The sequence below is a fragment of the Pleurodeles waltl genome, chromosome 6 (assembly GCF_031143425.1).
Source record: "Pleurodeles waltl isolate 20211129_DDA chromosome 6, aPleWal1.hap1.20221129, whole genome shotgun sequence".
NCBI lineage: Eukaryota > Metazoa > Chordata > Amphibia > Caudata > Salamandridae > Pleurodeles > Pleurodeles waltl.
This window is the reverse complement of record NC_090445.1, coordinates 1197055723-1197069407: the sequence shown is the minus strand read 5'-3', so window position 1 is coordinate 1197069407 and position 13685 is coordinate 1197055723. Positions and strand designations below refer to the sequence as shown.

Here is a 13685-nt window from a genome sequence, read left to right as displayed (position 1 = left end):
TACGACTGTTAAAGGAGCATTGTTCACAATCAAGCACCTTTCAATATCCTAAAGAGAAACCCTAAATTAACTTTACCCACTTTAGAAAAATACTAGTATGAATGCTTACAAAAGCCTCGAGCTAATGCGATAATAGCCACGGTTATATTGCTGTGAATAAACATACATAATCAAATAAAGCTTGTTTTGAAGAAAATAATATCTGCCAAAGTATGAACCATGGTTTATCCATATGCAGACACTCTCTGGGTGTCTGAATGGTCTGATAATTCCACCTCTAGAAGGTTTTAACAAAGAACAAACTCTGCAGTATTGTTTTTCTATGCTATAGAATGTGAAAAACAACTACATTCCGGTACTGTGAGATATACCCGTTAATATTAAACTCACCACTTGATTATTGGTCGTTTCCCTTAACATGGAAAAAATGAAAAAGGAAAAAAAATGTGAGCATCACCTAAAAATTCAAACTTCTGACGAAAGTATTGCCTTTGTAAAGGAAAAAAAGAGTGTGTGCGTAGGTCAATATTACAGATCCTACACGACTTTTTCTGTAAGGTAACTACTGTGACTAAACAAAAACACACTACACACCATAAGTCGCACACCAAGCACTCACTGACAAGAGTATTTCATCTTTTAGGTTAAAGAGCAGGATGCCCTGCTGGCTGGAGACTCGGGACGGGACGGGTTTCGGAGTAAAGGTGTGGGAAAGCCTCCTGTTTCCGGTAACAGCGGCTCACTAGAGGAGGGCAGATAATAGGTGTGGCGACTGACCACTCCCCAGCAGCATATTCAGCCACTGTCACGGTGTTTAACGGGCAGGTCCCAGCAGCTGGACATCACAACGGCTACTAGGGAAGTAGCAGAAGGTGTCTCTGCTCGCCTTTGCACCCTCCTCGCTCGCCTACTTCAGGCGGGTTGTTTGAATATTTTGAAGCAGGAGAAGCCTTTCGGTGGGAAGCGAACTGTGGCCTTTCTGAAGGCGGGAATTACAGGAGGGCCTGTAAAGCGGAGATAAGAATGGACTCCGGGAGCAGAGGCTGGGGACGGCGCGCCCGGAATTATGGGTGTATTGTACACTTACCCTGGAGATGGTGAGAGGCTGGTCAAAGTCCTTCCCACCGACGAGCCTGAAGCCCCAGGGTCCGGGGCCCTCGATAACAATACGGATCATGCCGGACATGCTCCTGGTGTGCACTACGGGCTGGACGCTACACGCTCTCCCCGCCGCCGCAGAAGGGAATGCAGGATGAGCTTAAACAATCCCCGAGCCCTGCACACTCCTCCCCCGCCGCCTAGGAGGGAGAGAGGAAGGAACACCCACAGTCCGCTGCCAGCAGCCACACGGCTAAACCGGGAGAGCCCGGGGCGAAATAGGGAGGAGACAACACCCCCAGAGCCAGGACGGATAACCTGTGGGCTGGAAATCCGCGCCTCTCAGGAATGTGGATCGGCCCTGCCCTGTCACTGCCGCTTCCTTGTATGGAAGAGCACTTCAAACGCCAGACTCTTCAAACGCGCATTTCGCCTCTCAGCTGAGCCTAGGCAGGCTTAGCCCTATAATGTAATACTCCCCCCCCCCCCCCCCCAATTCAAACAAAAAAAAAAAACCCGTTTAGAAATTCAAGGCAATGTGATCCGGGTCGATCTTCTATTTTGCTTATACCGCCGATTTCTACTTTAGCTGGAGCTGTGTCTTTTTCCGGAAATAAATGTCTTTGTTTGCTCTAGAGAATGCTATTGCAAACCCATGAGCCTGGCCTATTTATAAAGTTTTCACTAAGCCTTTCGAAAGCGGTTTTGTAAAAAATAATTTGTATTTATATAGCTCAAGGTGCAACATTTCTGTCGATTCAAAGCCGTATAAAAACCAGAAGTTAACTCTTTACTCAATACTCAATTTACTTATCTGGGAGGAATGGGTGGTTAAGTGGGTCTGGCCTGTGTTCGAACTCTTCCCCTGCAGGCCCTGCGTGTTTTATCAGAGAATGCTAAACTCGGTGATCTAAACTATTCTTCGAGTACACCTTATACAACTCTTTATTTAATAAGACGTAAAGCTAAATTCCAACAAACCCTTGAACAGGGGCAGCACCGAGTTTGGAATTACACAGCGACCCTTGTGCGTGCATTACTTTGAGTCAAGGTCTTCCCCATTCCAGCCCTTAAGAGTAAGTCTTCTAAGCTTGCAGATACCTAATATTTAGCCCGACATTGATACTTCTCCCAGTATGGCTGCCCGTTACCCAGAAGGCTTGATATGTCACTTCCTCCCCCAAACACTTTCATTAGTAATCAAGCTAAAATTATAAATCAATCAATAAAAGTGTTTTTATTTTTCAGCTGCTGACTGAGTCAGCATGTGCAGGGAGGGACTGGGCTGGGCCATGGGAGTGGGGAGGAGGAGTGAAGTGAGTGCACCCAAGTGCGCATGTCGGTTTGGCAGGCCGTCTTAGGCTGGCCAAACTGACATGCGCACTTAGGTTTCACCAACCCGGCTGTGTTGCACAGCTGAGTTGGAGAAAATACACAGACACAGTGCACTGTCTGAGCAACAAACCAAACTGCTAAGTATAGCACAAGAGCAGCACCAGGAGTGTATGGGGAGCCTTTGCTAGTGTCCCAGGGACTGCTGGGACACCAACACCATTGGGAGGGGGAGCAAAGCAGCGGCGGTGGACGGGTAATTTTTTAAAATTTATTTTTTATTTTATTGTTTCCCCTTCTCTCTATCCACGTCCCCCCACTTGAAAGTTGTGGTGGCCGCAACTGCGCTTGAGCAGCTTTTATGGAAGCGTCCACACAAGATATTTGTTGTGCTGCAACGTGAGCATCTCTGCACACTTCCATGCGTAATTTGTAAATGGGGAGTGAGGTAGCTGCGGATGCTTGTATTGTCCTCTGTTCATTCAGTTTGATTTACTGTTTAATTTACTGCTGGCTAATGACTAAAAACCAGAATAAATATTCACCAGTGTTGCAGTCACTCATGTGTTTTCTTCCCAAGGATATTAAAACAATGAAATTAAGCTTGGGTATTTCCTCACTGGTCAGGACTTGGCGAGGAGGTAACAACCCAGTTACTTATCAGTAATCTTCATTACTCACAGTCTAGGTCTTCCTTGTTCGAGTTCATGATCCCTTCCGCCCTTCCACTTTTATTTTTACAATAACACAGCTGATTTTCTGAGAAAATGTCCCTATGTAAGGATGTGCGTTTTCTACAAATGTCGGAGACTAAACTTATACCACGTTTACCGGCAATGTACAGTGCTGTAGCCTTGGAAGAAGCACAGAGTGAGAAAAATCTTGTTTGAGAACAGTGCTGGCCTAGGCAAAAACAGTTAGATAAACAGAAAATAAAACAAGACCGTAAAAGTGGCTATTGTAACAATAAAATGAAGCCTAATAAAATATATCTAGGTGAGAGTGCACAGCAGCTTGGCCTTGTGTGTTAAAATAACGTGCATGGAGCTACAGCTAAAATGGCTCCACAACACCCTCCCCTTGTCGGTTGAAGGTGGTTCAAAGCCTAGAAACATATAATATTGCTACTAAAAAGCTCAACCTAGGATATACATGTAAAAGTTAACGTCAATTATGACAAGTCGAAGGGACACATGAGCATAAGTTATCATGTGGCATAAAAGACCGAATTTTCAATAGTCAATGTTATTTTTGAAAAGTTCCAATCGATTCTGGGACCATAGAGGACAGGAAATCTTCCACTTCGGCAGGTGTTAAAGTTGAAAAGGCATCGACGAGAAAGACCAAGGAGCAGTCGTGTTCCATAGTCTCAACCTCAGCGGCATTCCGTGGTATACCCAAAGGTGAGTTAAGAGCCACATACTCCAGGAAGGGCAACTCATAAGTAGCTTCCCGTAGCAAACGCAACCTCAACACTCATGTCTGGTAATGAGCCCTCAGCAAGAACTTCAACAGACCAGCGTCCAATGAAAGCAAGTGCTGCTTAGAAAGACAGACTGACAAGCTGCTAAACTTATTTTGACCACTTGCCAATTTTTGACAATCTTCCTATTTTGACAAGGTCCTGGAAGAAAGACTCAAAGCTGTAAATAACTGCTAACGAAGATTTTTGTTTTGTTTTTGCTGCATAGTTATACTTTTTTCCTTCTACTTTCTGATTCTTTATAGATAAGGAGTTACCACAGCCAACAAGTTAGGAAGAATAGGTGATATAAATGCATAGGTATTGGTTTGGCGATTGTGGGCTTGATATTGTGTCTGGTGTTGATTGTATGACTCTTCCTGACAAGATTGGATCCAACCAAACCTCTGCTTTAGAGACAACCACTACACTCACTGAATTAGACGGACTTAGAAAAGATGAGAAGTATTTGCACATAGAGAGCTCCAAGGGAGAACTTTCTTCCATTGTTTTCTAATGCTTATTGCGTGAGCATGCTGAAACAATCAACGCAAGAGATTATGTTTGTACACAAGTTCCTTCATCAGTGGAGGAAGGAGTTGCTTACCATAGTTTGCCCCTTACTTATGGAATAAGTTGTAGTCTTTTACTTACAAGCGTCTATAACCAGGAGTACATTCAATACTTCTATTAAAATCACAACGCAGTGTTTTCATTTATTCCTATAATTTAGTACTTGAGTAAAGTAGCTAAGGACAATACCATAGAATTAGTGAGAGGATTCTTTGAACCTACATTAACCTTTGGCACTCACAGAAACAACCTCACATGCTTGCTTACACCTATAGAAAATAGATTCTTAGATCAGACTGATGACAGGAGAAATGCACAAAAATAGAAATTAGAGAAGGGCTTAGAGAAAAGGGCATTTAGAAATGATCATGCATTTAGTGAAATAGACACAAAGGAAATAAGCTTTAGAAGCACAGCACATAGGGCAGCTTTGTTTATATAGGCCTAAATCTATAACGGACACATTGTTGGAACAAGTGAATGTTGAGATGTGTTTTTGTTTTAGAGTAAATGGATGTTCATGTTAAATGGACAAGACCCAGCAATTCCAGGAGTTTAGTACATATATGGACCAAATGAGAATTACTGTCTTCCAAGAGTATGGTATGGTACATGTTACTTGGGGATAGTTTTACCAAAGATTTATCAGCTTGAGAATCTGAATAAAGTACCTAACATGACTGAATTACATCATGTTAGACAAAAGCGAGAATCTTATTCTGGCATAGTTGGAGACATATTTGGAGCAGTAATTCCTTCAGTGGGAGTTATTCTGAACTCTTTGAAAATTGAAAGTTGTCTAATATTGTAGATAACATGCTGACAATTTTTTCAGGAGCCATGATAATAATGGATACAGAAATGGCTGCGGTAAGATCTAGGACTCTTCAGAACCTCCTTGGGGTTAGACATCCTTTTTGCAAAGGAGGATGGAGTTTGTAAAAATGCTGAACTTGCAACATTGTTGCACATTTATACCTAACAATAGTGAAGAAATTAAAGGCCTTATTAACAATTTGACTAAAGATAACACTGAGAGCTTAAAGAGTTGAAAGAACCAGGAGTTTGGCAAACAGTTGGGAAAGGTTTTGCTTCTGTGGGAAATTGGCTGGGCAACCTAGGGGAAGGGATAATTCTGAAATTAATACAGCTAATATTGATTATTGTGACTTGTATAATTGGAGCATGGGGAACTTATAAATTGTATAATGTGATTAAAATGAAGAAGTTGAAAAATGATCAGAGGAGGGAAGAAATTTAAATGGAAAGAAATCTTTAGAGAAAATTTGAAAAGGGAAAGGATAAATAAAAGTTACAGAGAATGCAAATTTTTGGTGAACAAAAATTTGTATTGAATGATGTAAGGTGTGATGATATATTTAGTCATCAGAGGAGGGATTGTGAAAGCTGAATTACTTATTAATGATTTTCATTTGTTACGGGTTAAGAATTTGCATAGAAAAAGCTAACATAGAAAATAATGTGCGATTTGGAAAATTTGCCCACTTGAGTGACCGCCAAAAAATACGTAAAGCTTTTAATAATTGCATATTATTGTTAGTTGAAGTGTATGTCTAGAGAAAGTGGTAGTAGTATGTCATTTTAATGATTTCATGCTATACATTTGCTTAAGTTACTATAGGCCTTACGTTAGCGAGGTTTGGGCCTAGCCTGCACAACCTCATATTAAGCTGCAATGTCTAACACAATAGTGGGAAATGTATGATTTGAGAACTAATGCTTCTATTGATCACGCTGTGCTGACCAAACGTTTAGAAAATGCTTTAGATTTTCTCATGTGAACTGCTGCTAGAATGTCTTGTATTGGAAATTGCAACTTTGTAAAGTTTGCGTGAGACAGAGATGTTCCCAGGAACCAAAAATGGATGCACTCACTGGAGTACAAATCACAACAAGAAGGTTACCTGACGAGCCTCACGATGGGAACAGGAGAAGAGGAGCAATCATCGACATGTGAAAGACAGTTTAGTTATATCTAAGATTTGGATTTTTATTTCTATTGGAATAACTGCAAACATATGATTTTCTGACCAATGACAAGGTGGAAAGATTCTTTAGGACATTCTAACTTAGCCCGACTGCACTGATGGAAGAAGAGCTCATACTATTCAGATTTTCCCCATAGTGGTTCTGTTTGAGGAGCTGGATAAGTATCTGATGACTTTATTTCTATCTCTGACTTTATTGCTTAAGTTCCTAATGCTGACTGCTGATCCCTTAGAAACTGTTCTTAAATGGTTCCGATAAATTAGAGTCCCCCGTGTCTGAACCATCCCCTTTCATTGCCGTTACTGAAGCTGACCAGATGGATGTCAAACTGACAAAGAGAATCGCAGCTTGCTGATCCATATTGGGGAGAGGTATAACAAAATGTTATTGTCCTCGCTGTAGATTGTTCTTTGTTTCTAGGCACCAACAACTATTTTGATAGAGCCATAGTTAGATATTTTTCAAATTAACTTTAACTAAATTGTTTTGCTTGAAGTCCAAACATGGAATTCTAATCTGAAGGTTAGTTAGGGAGCACTGGAAATGTTAACAAATTGCAATTAACCAAGCGCTGATGTTCACCTGTTGAATTTAGATGTATGTTATTTCTATTGCAGCTATTCTTGCTATTAATTTGTACTGTGACTCTTGAATGCCTATTTGTTAATACTTTTGTTAAATTGAGATTCTTTCGAAGATTTTGTCTACCGCCGTTATTCATGTATGTGTATAATTTTCTATTGACATTAATTTACGTGGCCGATGGAAGGGAGAGAGTGAGAAAAGTCTGTTTGCATGAGGCATTTGAGGATTTCGCAGGAATATGTGGGTCTAGCTAAGTGTTGTGTTTGTTTTATAATTTTCCCTATATTACTTGGGCCACTGCAATAGCTTTGTAAAATGGAGGTTTGCTGTATCTTTCCTTGAGGCAAAACTCTGGTCACCGTTCTGAAAATGGTCGGTCTGACCACTCTGCAAGCTACACAGTACGTATAGTAAATCTATGTATGTATGCCATTGTGCCCTACCAAGGATGTGCTCTCTCCACTGAAGAACCTAGTGTGCTTTCTTTCATAGTATAAACTCACAATCCAAAGGTCTTTTGTGCCTATGTATACTTTCCTAGTCTGCACCTATTGTAACGTGCCACTCAGCTGAAGTTTTCCAGCTGACAATACAGGCTTCTGCTGCTCTCTTTAACTTGAGCCTGACCTATCCCCGCAAGGCCGTATGTAGGCTTCAGTTATTAAACAAGCTTAACGAATCACAGTCAGAAAGGAACTATGTTGTTCTAAAGCAAGTAAATAAGATAAGCAAACCAAAATGAGGCACATTTGGTCACTTGTGAAGAGTCTACGGATTATTTTCCATATACCAGAGTTTACAATTACTAGGAAGTCTAACTCACACTTCTGTGACTATTTGTAGAATTATAAAGTATTGTGGGTCCTTCCACAAGTGCTGAAAGGACATGAGGTGGATATGCCACAAGAAGCACATAAATACTACTATGAGGCCTTTTCCCAGAACTCCTGGACAGTTGATGACTACTTGTCAGTAACCAGCGTCTTTCGCTATGAACCACTGGTGACCCAAAGATATTGCATCCCATCTGGATAGCCAGGATGCTCCCTTTGGCACTTCACTTTCTCAAGGTTGAGACGTCGAATGATTATGTTTTACTTAAGAAGGTAGGGGTTAGAAACTCCCTTACAGTGGGACAAAGTTAATAACATTCAATCACAGTATCAATGACCAGTTGACTCCGTCTTTTGAAGAAAATAACATCTCTTAATAGATAGTTTGATTTATTTAACATAGAATATACACAGATAACAAGAAGAGCCCAACACCTTCTGAGATCGATTTATGACCCAAAGCATTATTTTAAATTCTACACAATAGGTACTACTTTTCTGTACCATTGCCCTATGGCCCATGTTATCCGCTGTGCCTATGTTTTAGTTATCAATGGGATCTTCATAAATACTTGGGTCTGTAGTCTTTAGTAAGAGCTTTTCTGTCACACGTGATTCAGGTTTGTGAAAGCCATACAGATGCAGTGACTTTAGATCCAAATATTGAATTGGTCCCACCTTTTCTAACACACTATTAACTGACAAGCTGCAGCTGTACTTGCTGGGGTTCTTGTACTGAAAGTTAAAATAAAGGTGTTCTACAAACAAATTCCATATGCCCAAAAAACACTACTCAAGTAACAAAGACTCAACCCTCAATTAAGTCAATCTTGTCCAGGAAATAACTTGTTGAGGCCATTAGCGTCCAAGTCCCAGCCACCTCTGTCAAATTAGGGACACAGACCAAAACCACTAGAGTCTCACAACCAAATTATGACCGAATTGGTTGTAATCTTCTACGATGTGATATATTAGTGGGGTGTTAATCTTAGGATCAATGGGTTGCAGTTAGGATTTATGATATTCGAGCCACAGGACCTGATTCACACAGTACAGATACCGGCTTCACCAGTTCATAGTGAAGACACTGACTTTAGGGGTAAGGTTTGTTGTCTCTGTCAAAGTAGATATCTCTGGGATCTTATGGCTAGAAAGACGATTCAAATGGTTCCAGAATCAGGATGACCTGCAGCCAATGGAATCAGACCCCACACCAGAGATGTGAAGGAGGGCTGCAGCTTGATCCTTGTGGGGCATAGGAGGGGAATGTTATGTTGCTTTGTTAAATTAAATAACTCATATCAAAATATACTAGCACTACAAAGAACCTGGAACAGACAGGACTTTATTCTTTTCCTGTACTTCAGAGGTTCGGGTCCTTTGTATAGGGAAATTGGTTACCGTTCCATTGTTTAGCTGAAATCACAGAAATAGCTCTGCACTCAGAGGTAGCAAATCTAACTTTAGGAATGGCAAGTATAAAAAGACTGGCTAATATGAAGGCTCAGTCAACTTGATACCATTTAAACTCGTTTGCTAAATGCTAGATGTATTTTTATTATTGTATATGTACAATCACCATTGCTTTGAAAATAATTCTCTTGCTCAGTGGTAACCAATTCAAAGTGGGCTCAATTATATATTGTCCCTTTTCCATAGTAATCTGACTGCTGCTTTCTGAAACAATTGCATCTGATCTGTTGTAACTGCTCAGTAGGTTCTATAACTAATCTGTAGATAAGATGACAGGATTTGCATATGGGACACAATGATAAAGATCTTGGTAAGGAAGAAGGTGCTTTTGTAACTGATCATAAGTTATCTGATTACAATTTTAAGATTTTGTACAGTGCTTGCTGGGATGGAAAATGTGTCCTTCATGGACAGGTATGCAATAGCATCTCACTATTGGGAGTTAATGGTAGTTAATAACAACTCTGTTTAATTAGGATTCCGTTTCAGATTTTTTTTTTTGCCACCGCCATCTTATTTTGGAGAAACTGAGGGGCATATTTAGAAGACCCATAGAGCCACTTTTTGTGACGCTCCGGTGGCACTGTGCGTTACAAATATTAACAAGGCTGCACAATGCCACTTTTTGTGGCTTAACGTAGCCTTGTAAATAGGCCCCCAATTACGTTTTCTGAGGCAGAGGGGTGTGCAATGGGTGTTGCTGTGGGTGCAACACGCATTGCTTTTGATGCTGGCCCAGATTTACAAGAATCCGTAAATCTGTGGCAGCGCCAAAATCTAACGCCACCCATAGGTGCCATTAGCATGGAGCAACAAGGAGGAATGCTTCCATTTCTGCTTGTTTCTGTTTTTAGCAAAACCGCCATGAATGATTGTTTATGTGCAGGAAGGAATGCCTTCCTGCACATAAACAATCAATCCCTTCAACGCAGATACCCTTGCACTATGGTGCAGGGTGCCTGCGTTGGCAGCTAAATTTGGGTCGGTGCAAGGGGAAACACAGGGGTGCGCCGTATTCTTGTAAATACTACATGCCCTTGCGTTTCAAAACTCACACAGCGCAGCGCTGCTGATTTTGCCACAGCACTGCACCAGTTTGTTGTAAATCTGGCCCTGAGTTTTATCCTAGAGCACCATCACTGGTAGATGATTCCTCAATTGTGTTTGGTATCATTTCTATAAACAAATAATACTGCCTTGTATTTGTGCAATTCATTTGCTGTAAATCTCAAGTTAAAATTGAAAACAAATGTAAACTGAACTGAACCCAAAGGAACACACCACTTGATTTTATATTGGGTTAATGTGTTTGAATAGGTAACAAAAACAGACAGATGGGGTACAGACACCATAATTTTTTGAGGTGGGCAAAGGATGGTGGAAGCCAGCCAGCTTTTTCAAAGACAGGTAGATATGCAGTGCGATGGCCCAGATAATGCTCTTTAATTGTTCTTCCTGTTCTGACCCAACTGAGCTGCTGGATGACCTCAGACTAGTTAGACGTTCTCCCTGCAGATATTCTAGTCAGCTTTGCATTTTGAAGGTCTTCATGGGATCAGATTATCTTCTCCTTGAAGGTTCAGTCTACCTCTTCGTGCAGATAAGCTCTCCTTTTGACCGGTCACAGCAGCAAGGCTTTGTGCATGCTTTTTAACATTTATGTATCTCAGCAGCCCTGCAGAAATTCCATTGCTGATCATATATATTCTATCCCAACAGTGTGCTCGTTTCCTTGGTGTCCATTTGATCTACAATCAGGAGTTGCTGAGGAGACAAGTCAAGAAGTCAGAACCATCCGTATGGCTTGCTTCATTTAAACGTTTTTAGTATTCAGATGTCTTTGTTTTCAGGGTCTCAGCACCCAGGAGTCATAGATCAGACTAGTTTGGACTTGTCTCAGCTAATCTGTGTGTTTAGTTAGGCAGGGCCCACGGGAAGTTCATTAATTCATCTGTGAAGTAGACCCCCTATTAATACATGTTTGCATAAAAGCAGTCTCACTACAGGGGGTACAGGTAACCAGGGCTGTGCTGTGGACCACACTAACAAGTTACTTACCTTCGGTAATGAATTGTCTGGTAGATACATATTCTAGTTGCACATTCCTTATCTTAGAACTTTCCCAGTCTGGTTCCAGAGATTTTTTGTCAAGCAGTATCCCTGCGCGCTGTTAGGTGTCATCGGTCGATTACACACCCGTCGTTGGCGCCATGGTCGCTGGATGACATCGTGGGTCGTATATAGGTGCCACCCCGGCGCGCTGACGTCAGTTTCTTTTCACGACTTTCCTCGCCAGAAGCGTGGAATCATGAAGAACACTGACCCTGATGCGCCAGAACTAAAGCCTTGAAAGGAAAGTCCCTGTCCCTAGAAGTCAGTTCGCAGAGTGGGGAGGATGGGTGGGTTGGCAAGGAATCTGCAACTAGAATATGTCTCTACCAGATAATTTGTTACCGAAGGTAAGTAACTTGTTCATCTGATAGAGACTTCAAGTTGTAGGTTCCTTACCTTAGAATAGATACCCAAGCAATACCAAGCCCAGAGGTGGGTGTGCAAACCAAGATCATACTAGGAAGTCCTGCAGGACTGAATGGGCAAAGTACCTGTCCCTTCAGACCGGACTTTCTAGGCAATAGTGTTTGGTGAACGTGTACAATGATGCCCACATTGCTGCCTGGCAGATGTCCGGGCCTGGATCTCCCCGTGCTAACGCAGTGGTTGCAGCTGTTGCTCTAGTGGAGTGAGCAGGCAAACCCTCAGGGGGTTGCTTCTTAGCCAGTGCGCAGCACATTTTAATGCAGAGAACAACCCATCTAGTTATTGGTTTCTTCTGCACTGCCCAACTGTTCTTTGCACCAACATAACCCTCATCCACCCGAAACTCTTTAGTACAATCAAGATAGAACACCAAAGCTCTTTTTGGGTCCAGGCGGAGGAGTCACTCCTCTTCTTTGAATGATGTGGGGGCATGTAAAAAGTGGGCAAGGTGATGGATTAGCCTACATGAAAGGGCATGACCACTTTAGATAAAAAGGAAGCCCTGTTAGGATGGATGGAAGTGAAAGGTGGCTTTGAGAAAAGAGCCTTAATCTCACTCACTCTGTGAGCAGAAGTGATGGCGCCCAGGAAGGCTGTCTTTAGAATAAGAAGCCGAAGTGGACAGTTATGAATTGGCGCGGAAGGAGCACATATCAAGAAAGTAAAAATCAAGTTCAACTCAGATTGGGGCACTATGAAGGGAGAAGGAGGAAACCTATTGGTAATACCCATCAGGGAACTACCAACAATAAGAGATTTGAAAAAAGAGGGTTAGGCAGGTAATCTTAGGAAAGTCAAGATGGCACACAAATAACCCTTGAGGGTGCCCAGAGCAGAGCCCTGCTGGGTTAGAGAAAGAACAAACAAAAGGACCTCCGAAAGAGGAGGGGAGAGGGGGTCAACAGACTTGTCTTTACACCATGCCACAAATTTGTTACAATGGCAGGCATACACTGTTTTGGTAGAGGGACACTTGGCTGCCAAGATAATGTTACAGACTTCGGGTGGAAGGTCAAAAGTTTTCCACTGCCACAACTCAATCTCCACACGAGAAGTGGAAGACACCAGGTTCGGGAGGAGAACTGTTCCCTGCTGTTGCACCAGAAGATCCTCTCGAAGGGGCAGTCTGATTGGAGGATCGATGACCATGCTGAAGAGCTCTGAATACCAGACTCTTCATGTCCATCCTGGAGCCACAAGAATGACTTAAACCCGATTGTTCTTGATCTTCTTGAGAACTCTGGGCAGAAGTGGTATTGGTGGAAAAAAGGCCTGAGTTTGAGTGAGTGCTGCCTTGGAAACTTCAATGCGCAAATCAGCTGACATTGCATGTTATCTGCGGAGGCGAACAGATCTAATCAAGGCTCTCCCCACTGCTGAAAGAGACGATGCGTCACCTCTGGATGGAGACGCCATTTGTGATCGACCAGGGATTGATTGCTGCGTTTGTCTGCTCTGGCGTTCAGAGACCCTGCCAGATGTTGAACTACCAGGTATATGCCCTGAAGTTCCAGCCATGTCCAGAGGAGCAGAGCCTCTTGATAAAGGGTCCACGACCCCACCCCGCCCTGCTTGTTGCAGCCGGTGGTGTTGTCCGTGAACACCTGCATCACTTTTTCTTTGAGAGATGGGAGGAATCCTTTCATTGCTAGCCTGATCGCCCTGCACCCCAAAAGATGGATATGGAGCCCGGACTCCGCCGAAGACCAGACGCCTCTGATCTCAGCCTCTCCCATGTGGCCGCCCCATCTCTGGAGTGATGCATCTGTCAATACTGTCAG

General features: G+C 42.4%; 1 protein-coding gene across 2 annotated transcripts in view; it reads right to left on the bottom strand.

The window, feature by feature from the left end:
- Positions 1-1450, bottom strand: part of PDLIM1 (PDZ and LIM domain 1) — a 325465-nt gene extending 324015 nt beyond the window's left edge. Inside the window, exon 1 of one of the 2 annotated variants that reach the window (XM_069240492.1) lies at positions 1088-1450. In XM_069240492.1, coding sequence (XP_069096593.1) covers positions 1088-1186 — 99 coding nt within the window. In that variant the 5' untranslated portion in view covers positions 1187-1450. The remainder of the gene's footprint in view (positions 1-1087) is intronic. The other variant, XM_069240491.1, reaches the window with a different exon arrangement.
- Between the last annotated feature and the right edge of the window lie 12235 nt (positions 1451-13685).